Genomic DNA, 15,545 nt, shown 5'->3' on the forward strand with positions numbered 1-15,545 from the left:
TCAAACCAGTGGATTCCAGCTACAGGAAAGGAGATTCATCTGGAAGAACTTTCTGACAGTAGGAGCGCTTTGACAGTGGAAGGGACTCCCAGAAGAGGTGGTACGCTCTCCTTCCTAGGAGGTTTTTTAGCAGAGGTTGTGGGGGCATCTGTGTGGAATTATTTAGTTGCAACTTCTGCATTGCAGGGAGTTTGGCTAGTTGACCCGTGGAGTCTCTTTCACCTCTACATTTCTATGTTTCTGTCATTCTGCAGGGCTCAGGATTTTGGGGTTGTAGCGGGGGGTGGGGGGAGGAGAAGAAAGTGACTGAGCTCCATATACAGAGTATTTATATCGAATGAGAAATTTACGGTATGTATACGGCAAACTATTGCAGTAATATACATTGGAGCTATAAACGGAAAAACAAAGAGTGGACCGAATAACCAAAATTGTATTGGTTTTTAAATTTTATTTTATTAATACAAGTGTTCTTGCTATTCTTTGCAGGTTACAAGCTTCTGAAGACTTCAGTGGGTTCTCCGAGTAAACCAACAGGTATAGGAGGAAGCTAGCCACATGCACATACACATACAAGCGCGCGCGCGCGCGCGCACACACGCACGCACGCACACAGAGTAACATACACACATGCACAAAAACACACATGCAAAAATAAGGCGCGACTCCTTTAAGAGCTGTCAAGGAATACCACGCTGGAACCTTGGCCCCGCCCCTTTCACCTAAATAGGCGGGGACTAGGCGCTTGACGGGCAGGTAACTTTCCATTCGGACCCACGTGGTTACGCAAGCCTCCTGCCGCAAGGCTCCCCATGCCCCGCCCCGCCGTCCGGGATAGGCCAGGAGTCCTTATTCGGCTCCGCCCCTCTGCAGTGTTTGGACAGCGTTGGGAGGTGGACCACGCCCCTTCTCCTCTTAACTCCAGCTAGGCTGTCCGGGCTTGTAAGCTTCGCCGGTTGGCCGCGGCTCAGAGTCCGGTAGTGGCCGTATCCATGCAGTGAGGGAGGAAAACCCGGCAGGCCGGTGAAAATGATACTCTGCCCCCCTAGCACGGAACATCCCCGCGGAAAACAGTGCCATAGGCTGCAGGTAAGCGGGAGATCCTCTGAGATGCTGGCAGTGACTGTCTTTGCAGGGCTTAAGGAGACCCCCGAGGGAAAGGGGCGTAGAAGTCCCCTCATTTAAAATCACGCTCACTTCGGGCTCACTTCCCGCTTGCACAGCTTAAATGCTGCAGCAGCGGCACGACCAACAAACTCATTCCACAGACCCTCCGCGCTTGCAAATTCCACCACGTCCGTAGAACAACCTCCCCCGAGGTGGCCGGTTTGGGGCGCTGGCGCCGCGTCCGAAGGGGTTCGTTTAAAAGGGATTCTTGTGGCAGCCGGGTCAGAGGAGGGTGCAATTTCTAGAGTAAGCAAAGAGTTCCAAGCCCCGCCGGCGTTTGCTGGCGAGTCAATCGCGCCGGTCGGATGGGGTGCACACGCCCCCTCCTCCAGTCCACTCCTGACAGCGGGTGAATGCTACGGATCCCCGCTTCTCAAAAGCATGCGAGCCGTTGAAGTTGCAGCCGGAACGTGCGTGTTGTGTCCCCCACCTTCCCCCCACAAAAACCCTGCGGTGGACTTTTTCTCTTTAATTGGGGGGAGGGTCCCTGAACGTCGCGCCCCCAGAGTGCCCTTCCCCCACTTGCTTTGCTTTCTTGGCGTAGCTGAACCTCCTAAGGGCAGGAGAGCCGGGGGCGGGCGTGGGGCGTAGAAGGCTCTCCGCTGACTCTCAGGATTAGGACCCCTCAGGAAACGGGCGTGCGGGGGGAGAGGCATGGTGCTTGCCGCCCTGCTTCTCCCTCCGCCTCTTCACATCCATCCGGAGCGGCTGTTTGTCCGGTGCGTCCCTGGAGCGCTGCCTGTGCGCGTTCGGCCTCCGCCGCTCTCTTTGTCCTAGTCCGGGCGGCAGAGGCAGGGATGCGGGATGCTGCTGCCGCCGCTTCTTCTTCTTTCTCCTCCTCCGCCTCCCCGCGCTGCCAATCAAAGTTGTTTTTCTCTTTTTCCTCTTGCGTTTCGTCGGTGGTGCTGCTAGGGGGCGCTGCGGCCCGCTCGCTGCGGCGGGGGTGGGTGGGTGGGTGCATAGATGGATTGGGGGGCGCGCCGGCAGGGAGACAATGGGGCCGCTACCGGGACGGGAGAGTGGGCCGTCACTGGTCCAGCTGCTGCTAAGGCTTCAAGAGGGGGCGTGTTCTTTGGGGTTTCCCCGAGATGTTGCGTTTTGGAAAGCCTTTTTAAAAAGGGAACTCAGGGTTTCTGCACCGCCCTGCAGAGACCACCGCACACTCCCCCATTTTGGTGCTGCTGCTGTCCGTGCTTCTCGTAGTGTTTCACTTTGCTTGGAGGTATAGACCTCTCGCTTCCCCAGGGTGCGCCCCCTTGTTTATAATTCTCCCGCTTGAAGATGGAGGTTGGCTGGCTTCTGCGTGTCGGGTGTTTGGGGAGATAGGGGGGGCGAAGAAGCACCCTGGTAAACTGTGCACCCTGCTCCCCCAAAACACGTATCAGGCTCTCTCTCTGTTCTCGTTGTTGTTGTTGTTTCCTTGATGGTTAATCTGCCACTTGTTCGAAACAATTCTGTAAAATGGTGTTGGGGTGTTTTTCCCCTCCCTTCACATTGGGTTGTAAGTTTTTCTCAGGGTAGGCACATCAGAATGAATGAACCTAAGTTAGTCAGGGTCATTAATTTTAATGGACTCTTCTCTGAGTAGCACAAGCATTTGTAAGAACCGGTTGGCGTTCATCTGCACCTTGGTTCAAAGAATTTCATCTGTTCCCAAAGCAGAGTGGTGGTGGTCCATCACACTTGCATGCATCTAGCCTGCATCCACACTATACATTTAAAACACATTCCTCCCTCCGCTCCAAAAGGAAAAGGAATGCTGGGAACTGTAGTTTAAGGTGCTGGGAGCTGCAACTCTTTGAGGGGTGAGTGACAGTTCCCAGGGTTCTCTTTGGGAAGAGGGTGTGCTTTATATGTGTGTTGTATATACAGAAAGAGAGGGCATCTCCAGGACCAATAGCTTACTAGATTACTTATTCATCAGGGAGATGGAGAAGGCGTGTATGGGGGGGGAGAGAGCCTAGACCCCTCCTTTCAGAGCATGTTAAAAATAAAGCAGGAGCTGCAGTGAGCTCCCTCTGAACTGGACTCTGGCACAAGACCCCTGCGACTAACTTGCACAGAACTCTGGTGTGTCCGGACCAGGTGGAGTCCCTGAAGTTCCTGAGGCTCGAAGGCCAGGCTTTGGCACTTCCACTGACCCCAGTGCCGCATCACTTCCCGGTGTTGCTTTTTCTAATTTTATTTTAGAGTTCACGAATGTTATTTTAAGGCCCTGTTAGACTCTGAAGGAGTGGGGTACCCCGCCTGGATATGTGAAACTGAGTGATTTTCCACTGTCCCGTCCTCCTTCTCTGCTCTGTCTATTTGCCATGAGTTCCAGCCTCGATGCATATGGGTGAGTGAGGGAGTAGTGGTAGAAGAGCCCCAAAGCCCTGGGTGGGTGGGTGGGTGGGTGGGTGGGTAGACTTCCCAGATCTTAAATGGTCTGCACAAGACTTGCCTTAATGTTATCCATAGCTCATTGCAGACTGAGAGGGAGAGTTGTTTGTATTGCTGTACAGGCAAGCGATGCTCTTAGGCACCTGCAATTGATACAGTTTTTGCACTATCTGTTGGGTTAGCTCAAAATCTGTTTATGGGGCTCTGGGTGAGATTTGAGCCTGAGCCTCCCCTGAATGATTATTTAAGTGGGAGGCAGGAGCCCCTCTGGCTTGGAAAGACCAGCTGAAGATTTCAGGGGGTAGGCTGGAGGGTAAAATGCATGTGAACCTGGACTTTGAGATACAAGGACTTGTAGGAAGGAGCCCTCCATGGCAGAATCACTGATAACAAATGTCTGCTTTGATTAGTTTGTTCAAGGAAGGTATCCGAGGAACCTTGGCTTTCATTAAAAAAAAAGTGGGGAGAAATGAGCTTCTAGTCCTCAATAGGGTGTAAACTGACCTGTGCAGTGATTGGTGAAATTATCTGTAGGATTTGGGGGCTCAATCTAGTGTCTTCTGATTGGGAGGGAAGAATTCAGTGATACATTTTCCTCTACCTTCACTCTTCCCTAGCAAAAACAGATATATCAGAAATTAGTGCAATTAGACTTAATGGTGTATTGCTTCTACATGGTGGCAAAATAAAACTTTTTTTGTGTCAGCACCCTTGCATCCTGCTTGTGGGTTTCCCAGTGGTATCTAGCTGGCTGTTGTGAGACACAAAGCGATGGACCCTTGCTCTGGTCCAGCTGCCGGCATGAACTTATTTATAGTCCAGAACTGTGTGCAGCCCTGAACCCACAAAGAAAGTGCCCAATTCTAACTTTTCTTCTAACACCCAGTCAGCTTCCCAGAGAAGGGCATTTTCTCTTTTCTCAGATGATGGGGACACAGTCTCTTTCCACCGAGACCCCATTGCCCCCTACCATATTAAGCAGCAGATTAAGATGCAGTTGGTTTCTCGGGCCAATGGGAATGACTGTTGCTTAGACTTGCTGTTGGGCTGCTTGATCTTTTGATATTGTGATGCTCGGCTTTCTTTAATAATTTGTTGTGTCTGTCGCTGGTTGTATGCTTCTTGTACTGGTTTGTGCATTGCAATGGTTACGCACCTGGGAATCTTTGTGTGGTAGAGCATCTCTGTTGCCTGCAGAAGGTCCCAGGTCCAATTCTGGGTCTCTCCCAGGAGAACTGCAAAAGGCTCTGGTCTGAAACCTTGGGAAATTGTTCCCAGTCAGTGTAGAGAAGGGGTGGGAAACCTTAGGCCAGGGGTCTGGATGTGACCCTCCACTCCTGGTTCTGACCCCTGGAACTCTCCCCATGCTGCTCTCTTCACTGATCTTGCTTCAAATCCAAACTGTTTTGTTTGTTTTTTGCCTAGCTGGAATGTACCCTTGAACTCTCATAATGCTTCTTGGTTTTCTGGATGGAGGATATAGAGGATATTGAGGATTTGGTGAGTGTGTGTAGGATCTAGCCTACCATACAAACGTAAAATTTTCAGTCTTTGCTCCTCTTACTTTTGCTTCTGGCCTCACCCACCTCTGGCATGTGGCCCTTGGGAGATTGCCCAGAAGGGAACGCGGCCCCTGGGCTGCAGAAGGTTCCCATTGCAGAAGATACTGAGCGACATGGACCACTGGTCTGACTCAGTATGAGGCAGCTTCCAACACCCCTACAAGTTTAATCAGTAATAAAAGCAACTCCTGCCTTTGAGACACATTGCGTTCCATGAGCTTGCAATTTCACTTTCTCGCTGCACCTGTCAACCTCTTCTTGTTATCACCCTCTTCTCCTGTTCCCAAAAAGAGCAGCTGGGGGACACAAAGCACCTTTCTCATTCTCCTCCTTCCCCTCCCTCCCCTCCCGCTCCCCCCCCCCCAGGTAGCAAAGATGAGTGCTGGTGACAAAGAGAGGACTTCCCACTTGCTCTTTGTGAAAGCCCTGGCTACCCGCGGGTGCCTTGAAGCCATAAGCCAGCAGATGGGATATCACCCGCAATATCTGGACAGTTTCCTCCGGATGCAACACTACCTACTGCACATGGATGGGCCGCTGCCATTCTACTGCCGCCACTACATCGCCATCATGGTGAGTGGGGGGGGGGGAGCCAGCCCTCAACGTGGCACCTTTGGCTTAAAGGGCCAGGTGCACTCGCACTCCAGGCTCCAGCCAGAGCTTGCTCAGCACCTGCCTGTTGGCACAAACCAGCCTTTTCCAACCTGTTTGGACTGCATCAGCCCCAGCCAGATTAGGTGTTGTAGTCCAAAACTTCTGGAGTAACCAAAGCTGGTTCCGCTGCCATGCAAACGCTCTGTGTGTGTTTCATTTGTTTGCTACAGCTGTTGGTCTCACTCAGCCCTTTCACCCCACACTTCCCCCATTTTATGCACCAGTTTGCTGTTATTGGTTTGGAGCTGCTCATAACCCTGTGTTGTCTCTTGTCCGTTGGGTCTGGTGTGGGTTTAAGGGAGGAGGCAAAAGCAACAGGGTCTATGAAAGGCAGGGCCAACTTAATTCTAGGCTTTGTACCTGTCTTCCTCCCTATGAGGATAAGGATGAGGAAGCTGGCAGCCAGTGCCACCCTCTGCACTAGTAAAAAAGGCAGACACATGGGGTCTGGTTGAAGGAAAGCTGAGGTTAGGGAGGCAGTGCCCCACCTGTCCTCATGGACCATCCTCTGCTGCCCAGACCTTTATAGCACTTGTGCAGTGCCTTAAGGGTGCTGCACACCTGGGCATACATGCCAGTTGCCTTCTTCCTGCATTGCCTCCAAAATAGCCTCTATATGAAAAGCACATTGCGCTAAGCGCATTGTTCAAGATGCCTGTCCTCATGGGCCAAGCAGAACAGACTCCCTTGGGAGATTGTAGCCTCTCCTCCTTTGGAGGTTTTTGAGCAGTGGTTGGGTGCTCATCTGTCTTGGATGCTTGAGCTGAGATTCCTGCATTGCAGAGGGTTGGATGAGATGACCCTCAGGGTCCCTTTCAGCACTACATTTCTATGATTCTGAGTGTATTTAATGTGCCTGTTGCATCTCTTGCAGGCAGCTGCCCGGCACCGCTGTCGATACTTAGTGAATCTACATGCACTGCAGTTCCTGAGGGTGGGTGGTGACCCTCAGTGGCTGAGAGGCTTAGAATACATCCCCCCAAAACTCCAAAGACTCAGCGAGATTAACAAGATCCTGGCACACCAGCCATGGCTCATTGGCAAGGAGCACTTCGAGGTAACACCATGGGGCTGTGCAGAAGGAATCTAGCAGGGAATGGTGATACGGTTGGGAGTCTCCATTCATCCCCATTGTAAATGCAGCGGAGCCTTTGTGCTCACACCTGCTTCTGCACATGCATTAATAATAATAATTCATTTGACTCAAACTTTTCCATTGCAATACTTTTATTATTTTAATAATATTACTAGGATCATCATTATTAAATCTGTATGCTGCCTAAATTGGCTTTTAAGCAAGTTTACAACTTTAAAACCAACTGCACACAATAAACACACATAATACAAAATACACAATGAAGCAATTCTGTCAAAATGTTAAGATAAATGGCAGCCACAACTGAAAATACTGGCAAGCGGGTGTGAAGCCTAACTTAAAACAGGCAGCTGGACTAAATTTAAGGGCACGGATTAAATGAAGCATTCTGACAGCTGTGTGAGAGGTTTTCCGTGTCTAGAATGTGGGGTTCCTGGGAACTGAGGCCACTGGCTGCATTCAGAGGTGATTTTCCCCTTCTGTTGCTTCCCTTTCAGAAGCTGCTGCAGATCAGGGAGGAGAGCTGGTCCCTGGCAGAACTGGTCCATGCTGTTGTGCTCCTTGCCCACTACCATGCACTGGCCAGTTTTGCCTTTGGATGTGGCTGTGAACAAGACTTCCCGCCAGACGGCTTGCTGAAGCTTACGCTGCCGGGGAGCCTGTGCTTTTGTGAAGTCAACAATGGCTGCAGCCAGGATGTATTTCATAACAACCGCAAGAAGGTGCACTTGATGCTCCGGGGGCTGGGAAGGGAGGTTGGGGTATACAGAGAAGTGGGCATGGTGAGAAGGCAGGAATATTCTGTACTTGAAACATGGGATTTGTGGCTCAGTGGTGGAGCATCTGCTTTGCATGCAGAAGGTTGCAGGTTCGATCCCCAGCATCTCTAGGTAGGACTAGAGAAATCCCCGGCCTGAAACCCTGGAGAGCTGCTGCCAGTCAGTGTAGACAATACTTGATGCACCACTGGTCTGACTGATCATCATGACTGTGGTTGGGTGGGGAGGAGCCCTTCTTGGACTGGGAGCCAGCAAAACTCTTTGGTGTTTTCTCCCCCCCCCCCCCCGGCCTGCAGTCTATGGATTCCTGTGCGGAGGTGGAGTCTCTACAAGAGCGCATTCACAAGCTGAAAGTGGAGAATGAGGCACGGGAGGAGATGAGAACACCTGAGAGGGAAGAAGGTAATGCCTAAGAAGGGTATTGGACGCTGGTGGATGCCAGTGGTGGCAGCCACTCGTTGGGACTGGTGGGGTGGAAGGCAGGGCGGCCAACAGTAGATGGCACCAGAGCCCATGGCATGGAGAGCCAGCTGCTTCTAGCTTCTACCCCTTCCTTCTCCCTGCTGTGTTTGACAAGGCCAACGCTGAGACCAAGGACGAGGAAGCTGGCAGGCACTACCATCATCTGGGCTGGGAAAGCTCAGTCTGTAGAACAAGAGGCTCTTAATTGCAGGGGGTTGGACTAGATGACCCTCATGGTCCCTTCCAACTCTACAATTGTATGGCTCTATGACTGGTAGTGAGCATGATGGCAGGCAGGCAGGCGGGGGCAGCTGTAAACAGACTGAGTTCGGTGGGGCACTGCCTGTTTGCCCACATGGACCAACCTCCATTTAGGTAAGGCTGCAGGAGAACATTCTGGGTGGAGACATTTCTGCATGCAGGGAGTGAATGCAGTACTACCATGCATACACACACACACACACACACACACACACACACACACTGGTTTTTCCTCCAAGGCCCCTCTCCTTTTCCTTTCAACACAGCTTTCTTATTCTTTTTTCTTTTGCTTATATGTACCTGGCTTCCAGCTTGCAATGGTGAAATTTCTGGCACCACAGACATCTCTTGCTTCATTGAAGACCCCAGTTTTGGGTACCAGGATTTTGCTCAGCTTAATGAGAACCAACCACAGATATTCTGTGTGCAGGTACATGCTTATTACATTTTAATTTACACAACCTTTTAATATTTCAACCTCTAAGCAGGTTGCACATGTCAGCTGAAACCCATGCAAAAAACTCAAAATTCTGCATTCCGTACTGCTGCTGCTAATGGTAATAATAATGACAATGATAAATTTCACATTTTGAGTCACCTAATTCAGCAACAATGAATTTCATGGCGAAATAAACACAAGTAGTAAAAACCACAAAATATGTGGAATATCAAGACATAGCATCAATCTACAATGCAATTGCAGAATATTTCTAGAAAAATTTCACAAATGTTACAAAGGTGCTGCGTTAAAGTGGCTGTGATTGAGTGGTGATGATCCCCCTGAAAATGTCCTGCACAGTTGCGGGGGACAGAATCGGCACAGAAAGCTTGCTGGTCCTCCCCAGCCTGCATTGGGGGCTGCTGGTGGCACCCTCCCTCTGCCTTTCCTTATCTGTCCTTTCTCTCGACCCAACTTTTTTCCTCTTTTCTTTTTGGCAGGATTACTCCTGGGCAGACCACGGCTTCTCACTGGTGAACAGGTTGTACACTGACATCGGGTTTCTGCTAGACGACAAGTTCCAAAAGGTCCAAAAGCTCCAGAGCTGTGTGCTGGCAAAGCGGCAGGGCTGTGACCCAGCCACGTTCAAGCGCAGCGTGTGGAACTACGTCCACTCCATGTTCGGCATCAGGTAACCACTTCCTTCGCCCGTCTCTCCTGTGCTCTGTGGGGGACCAAGCTCTGGTCCAAAAACACCCCCTGCCCGTCCCTCACCAGTGTGGAACTGATGCACGGGGGGCTTTAGAAAGCAAGCCAGGCCACATACTGTGCTTAATGCAGGGCTGCATTAACCACTAAGCAAAATAAGCACCTGTTTAGGACATTGGGGGAAGGGAGGCACCACATAAATTTTCCATTGCTGGATTTACCACCATGGACCATACAGTGCAGCTGAACGAGGTTCCACAAAAAAGCCTCTCACAATAAATGAATAAATCACACACACACACATGCACACACATGGTAATAAAATAGCAATAATAGAGATTAATAATATACCGTTATTGTTTATATTCTGAATTAGATATATATGGAGGCACTACAGCCCAACATGAGGAATCATCCCATTTCTCCCCACTCAGCCTAGTCTCTGCTGTACCAATTTAAAGCAGGACTTGGGGAGGTTTTTTTCAGCCCGACGTAGTGGATGAGGCCTGAGGCAACAGCAGTCTGAGCAATGGATGTGATACTTACCTTCTATAAAGCAGGCTACATTCCGACCACCGGGGAATTTGCCTTGTACCGGAGTCACACCTGTTGGTCCAATGTAACTCAGTGTTGGCAACTCTGACTGGGTACAGCTCTCCAGAGTATCAGACAGGGAGTGCAATTCGCAGCCTTACTTGGAGATGCCAGGGAAGTGAGTTTGGGATGTTCTGGATGCAAGGCAGGTTCTCTACCACTGAGCCACAGTCCCAGCTCAAAGCAAAACCCTGAGGTTTCAGTATCCTGCCACACACCCTTTCAAAATCTCCCCCACCCAGGAGAGGCAGTGTAGCTGATCAGGGAGACATGCCAAGCAGGGGAAAGCACCCGAGGAGGGTGCATGCTGCATTCTATGGATCTGGGCAAGATCCCTGCAGGAAAGGGTTTGGAGCTTCTGCTTCTGCTGTATGTTCAGGAACTGGAGAGCCTAATACCCCTTTCAGAGACAGGAGGGTTTGGACCAGATCATTCTCCTGGGCTCCGGCAAATGTTTTGTTTTAGTTTCCTAAGCTTCAGCTGAGGGGGAAGCAGGCAGAATTCCTGTTCGCCCAGGGCATCTTGGAATCTGGCTTGAAACTGACATGTGTTTAGGGTGAGAGAAACTATTCTGGTTGCCAGCTCCTGTGTAACTGCTGTTCCATTCCAGGTATGATGATTACGACTACTCAGAGGTGAACCAGCTCCTGGAACGGACACTCAAGCTCTACATACAAACTGTGACTTGCACCCCAGAGAAGTTGGATCAGGAGACGTTCACGCACTTTTGGAAGCAGTTCAAGCACAGCGAAAAGGTTAGAGATAGCAGGATTTGTGAGTGGATGGAGGACAGAGGTGTGGTGGTCCAGGGATTGCAGGGGTTGAAGACCCGTTACGGTTTCTACCTCAGGGTCCTGAAGCTGCCCAGTCACATGAAAGGGGAGCTTTTGAGCCACTGAGAAAAGGTCTTCTCTCCCTTTGTACTGACTGGAGCCCATTGGGAGTGAAAGGAGGTGAGTTCAGCCACTGAGGACGGTCTCCCAGGGTCACTCTGGAGGAGGAGCATCAGAAGAACACCAAGGAGAAGTTGTTCTCCATGCTCCAAAGCTGAGCATTTAATAACACTGAAAAAACAAGGTGCTGAAAAAACCACTTAAATTCAAAAGAAGATACTGGAGCACTCCAAATCATTTGCTTATGTACATGCACAGAAAATAGCAGATCTAGCCGAGAGGCAACACATGGAGATACAATGCATCTCTAATTGCTTTTACTGTATAATTGTAAGATCATTGTATAATCGTAGAAGGGGGTGGGGTGTGTCTGTGTGTGTCTGTGACTATCCTGAAGGGATCCTGGCACTTCTGAATTTGCCACCTTATTACTGGTGGAGAATGTGTATGTGTCTGGGGCAAAGGGGTATTAGTCTGCTCCTTGGTGATGCCCAGGCTGTATCCATTTTACAGGCAATAGTAACAGCAACAAAACCACATCTCCAATGGTGAATTGTTGAGGGGGGGTGAGATGCCCTCTCTTTTTGGAGCATCATGGTAATGTGGTGCAGGCAGTTCTCGCTCAGCTGATGTTTGCATTCCTCTTCACTTGCAGTGAATCCAGAATGCTCCCCCACCAAAAAAAAACCCCTGTTAGAATGGCAGCTGGGAAATTGTTCTGCCTAAAATATTTGTTTTCTCTCCTTGCCCCACCACTCCAACATACTTGTCAGTTATTAAGATGAGGAAAGAAGATACTGCATTTGAACATTTTTAAAAGGAAGAGGAAAGTGTGGTGAAATTCTCATCTGTAGGGGGCAGGGGCTTTGTCTTCTGTACTTCACTTCTAAGGTGCCCAAGGCTCTGTGTGTATGTTGGTCGTCTCTTCTTTCATTCTACAAACCATCACACTCCAGAAGCTTGAACTCTGCAGCACCCCTCGATGCCCCCATGCCCATTAAAGCCCACAGAGAGACACCACAAGAACTCGCCCTTTGGGGCTTTTTTTCAGATTAGGAGGCATGGGCAGCCAGAGAGGCTGCAGAATGATTTGCTGGAAAATAAAACATGCGCAATATACCCCTCTTGCAATGAATAAGCAAGCTCATAACCCAACAGGCACAGTCTGCTAAAGACATCTTTATGAGGCAAAAGGACAGAGCTAGAAAACTTTTGAGAAACTGGAGGAGAGATTCCAGCACAGTGCTGGCCTTGACAGAGATTTGGACAAGGAGTGTTACATGCACTTTTTGGTCCCCACCAACATGCAGACCCTGCCCTGCTTTTTAATTGAGTGAGCTTTGCTTATGTGCCCATAGTTCTGTGTGTTCTACTGCCGGCTGTGTTCTTTTTTTTTTTGCCCTGCAAAATCAGCCACCTGCTTTGCAACCTGAGGATCTAACCACCTTGCTTGGCAAAGACATTAATCTCTGCTGCTGCTGCTGCCTTTTCAAAGAAGTTGGCTGGCCCTGTGTATTTTTAAGACCCTGGGGGAATTGGATGTCCATGAATCATTTTCTGTACCAAATGCCAGGTTGTTAGAGAGGTTTTTTGGTTTGTTTTTTAAAAAAACTTTTATATCAAGACTGCAGGATTGAGGGCACTGGAGAGAAGGAGGTTGGGTTTCTCTCCTCTCTTCTCTCCCCCAACCCACCCCTTCCTAAGTGGGCAATTTAATGTGTCCCAACACAGGAGGGAGGGATTACAAACAATGGTTTGATTAATTTAATAGGCTGTGCTGATCTTGATTTACCACACTTAATTAAAAGTTGATGTGCTCAACCACTGAACTTATGGCAGGTCCAATAGCTTAGAGAGCTTGGTGGATAGAGAGTATTATGTACATGCAGAAGGTCCCAGGTTCAATCTACATCTACTGCAGAAGGTTGAGCAGCAAGTCTGGGGAAACTGCTCTGCTTGAGGTCTTGGGAGTCTGCTGCTGCCAGTGCTGCTGCTCTTGAGAATGCTAGGCTAGATGGACCAGCACTCGAATAACTCTGTACTGGACAGTTTCATATGTTTCTGTCCAATCACAGTTAATGGTGCAGGAGAGATGTTCTAGAGGTGGGCTGGGTGAACTTGAGAACCCACCTGGATCTCTCCCAAAGCCTCCCTCGTCTAGCACGGTGGCTACCAGATGCCTTAATGGGAAGCCCGCAAGCAGATGGTGAAAGCACTGTCTCTAGCAGCAGTTCTCAGCAACTGGAATTCAGAGGCATACGGCCTCCAACTGTAGAGGGAGACAGTAGCCACCATTGGTAGTTTGGTGCTCCAATGAGTTTCTTAAAACACTATAACTTGTGAATGAACTCCAATGGAGATGAATTTTTGAAGATTCAGGATGCATGAAAAATGGAAGAGAACTGTTGAGCTAATGTTCTGTTTGTGTGATTCCCACGGGCATCTTATTGGCCACTGGCCTGCTCCAACAAGCTCACATGTACTTAACCCTTGCCCTGTGGTCCAGTCAGGCTTCTTTCTCCTCTAACCATCCCTTTTTCTTCTGCTCCTTTTTAGGTCCACATGAACCTTCTCATCCTGGAAGCCCGGCTGCAGGCAGAGTTGCTCTACGCCCTTCGAGCCATCACTCAGTACATGGTCTCCTAGAGGGCTGCAGGCGAGCACCCCCTGGACTCTGGCTCATGCACCATGCCATTTCAGCGACTTCAGTTACTTGATAGCTTTCCCTTCCCCTCTTAAGATGTGAAGAGAAAGATGCGCCTTTCCTCCCAGCGGTCCTCTGTTGTCTTGTGCAATTGCTGAGCTCTGAGGATCTGGGAGAAAGTACTGGGTCAGATGGCTGGCTGCGTGCAAGGGTGTTTTCTATCCAACAGCTTTTGGAGCCATTTCTGTCCACACAACCCTTTTGCAGGCAGGTGTGTGCTGCAAAGGGTGTGGAAAGCCACATGGTGGCTAGATGTTTTTAATGGGGATGGGTGGGGTCGTCATTGCAATTCATTGTTGGTCCAGTTGTAGCAGCTCTTACTGAGTTTCTGGCGTCCTTTACAGTATTAGAGGACCCTTTCCTTGCCTTGTGCCATTCCTGCTGCTCATAATTGTGCCAATGTCTTAGCCCACTTTGGGTCTTGGATGTTCTGTCAGTTGGGGTGGTCAGTGGCTTTAAGCCAAACTTGTGGAAAAGATAAGTCCCTGGACTTTGAGGGAAGGACTTTCTTGCTTCCTACTGGTCCAGTGGGGAGGAGGTCTGCAGCAGCCTTCTTTAACCTGGCATGCCCTCTGAATGTTTGCTGTACTACAACTCCCATCATTCCTCTGACTGCTGGCCATATTTACAAGAGCTGATGGGAGTTGGAGTCTAATGATGGTGGGAAAGCACCAGGTGGGCCTGCAGTGCTCCTCCCAGTGAGAGAATTCCACTCCATTACTCTTTCTAGAGTTGCCCTCAATGGTCATTTCCTGGCCTCCACTTCTGCTCTTTTTTATATTCCCAAAGTTATACCAGTTTTGCAGCCTGCCTCCTGGCCACCCCAGCTGTTCCAATTGCTTCCCCTTCCTGATGTCTGATTTCATGGCTGCCTAGAAAGAGGGCTGTGACTCCCCAGCACCTTTTGGCTTTGGTTGTAGCAAAGCTACAGAGATTCCACAGATTCCCACCTTGCACTCCTGAACACTTTCACTCATTGCCCAAGGTGGGTTTCCTCCAATACGTATCCCCTTGTTTTTTACCCCCTCCCAAGGAGCACAGTCTGATGCTGGGAGCTGGTTCTGGGTGGGTCTCCCTGTAATCTATAAATGCTCTTGCTAAGATTTCCCCACCACCGAGCCAGGAGGGCTGGGGTCCCGGTATAATGCTGGCAAATGCCACTCTGGAAACACAGCAAGCCCACTCTCCTTACTGGCACAAGGCGCTACGGTCACCCTTCATTTGGGCAGTTGTGCATGCTTGTTATATATGTGGAGCACTGTGCACATCCTGCACCTTTTGGGAGACTCTCACTTTGTGCAAGGCAGGATGGTGGGGAGTTTGTGGTGGAGAGATGCTGGTGGGAAGGGACCATTAAGAGCTGAAGACATCAGGGAGGTCAGGAGCTGGCTCAGTGCACACAGCGGCAGCTGACCTGTTTACTGTGTAAATGATTTTTTTGTGGGGGGGGGACAGAACACCATGTGGGAAAGAGAGTAAAAGCCTATTTTTGCTATAAATATACTTGTTCGACACTGCACTGAGTTTTTCTTGTCTTTCTTTGGGGGAGTGATGGAGGGGTGTCTTATTTTTTTTTTAAGTAATATTTTATTCAGTTTAACAATAGAAAAGTAGAACAATAAAAACACAAAGAAAATATAAAACACAACAATACAAACTTTCACGATACATAAAATACAAACATTTAACAAGAAAACAAAAAAATAAAAAGAAGACAATCAACACTCAAAAAGTAGAATAAGAAAAACACAAATCACTCTTTTCCAATTATTCATCTTCAATTAACTTATTTTCCTGACTTCCTCACGCCTCCCTTTTTTATATCCCTTTTTAACAATTAGTTC

General features: G+C 49.4%; 1 protein-coding gene across 4 annotated transcripts; it reads left to right on the forward strand.

Annotated features, from left to right (window-relative positions):
* Positions 1–497: 497 nt before the first annotated feature.
* LOC128406409 (sestrin-1-like) lies at positions 498–15,220 on the forward strand. 4 transcript variants are annotated; one of them, XM_053373781.1, is made up of 10 exons: positions 499–1,089; positions 4,975–5,049; positions 5,478–5,684; positions 6,640–6,822; positions 7,359–7,583; positions 7,937–8,042; positions 8,675–8,793; positions 9,303–9,493; positions 10,715–10,859; positions 13,554–15,220. In XM_053373781.1, exons 2-10 carry the CDS (start codon positions 5,020–5,022, stop codon positions 13,641–13,643), a joined length of 1,296 nt encoding a protein of 431 aa, XP_053229756.1. In that variant the 5' UTR covers positions 499–1,089; positions 4,975–5,019; the 3' UTR covers positions 13,644–15,220. The 4 variants fall into 4 exon arrangements, with proteins under 4 accessions (XP_053229757.1, XP_053229756.1, XP_053229758.1 ...); XM_053373780.1 differs by lacking the exon at positions 4,975–5,049 and having other exon boundaries at positions 501–1,089; XM_053373782.1 differs by lacking the exons at positions 4,975–5,049; positions 6,640–6,822 and having other exon boundaries at positions 498–1,089.
* Positions 15,221–15,545: the final 325 nt, after the last annotated feature.

The sequence above is a fragment of the Podarcis raffonei genome, chromosome Z, assembly GCF_027172205.1.
Source record: "Podarcis raffonei isolate rPodRaf1 chromosome Z, rPodRaf1.pri, whole genome shotgun sequence".
Lineage (NCBI taxonomy): Eukaryota > Metazoa > Chordata > Lepidosauria > Squamata > Lacertidae > Podarcis > Podarcis raffonei.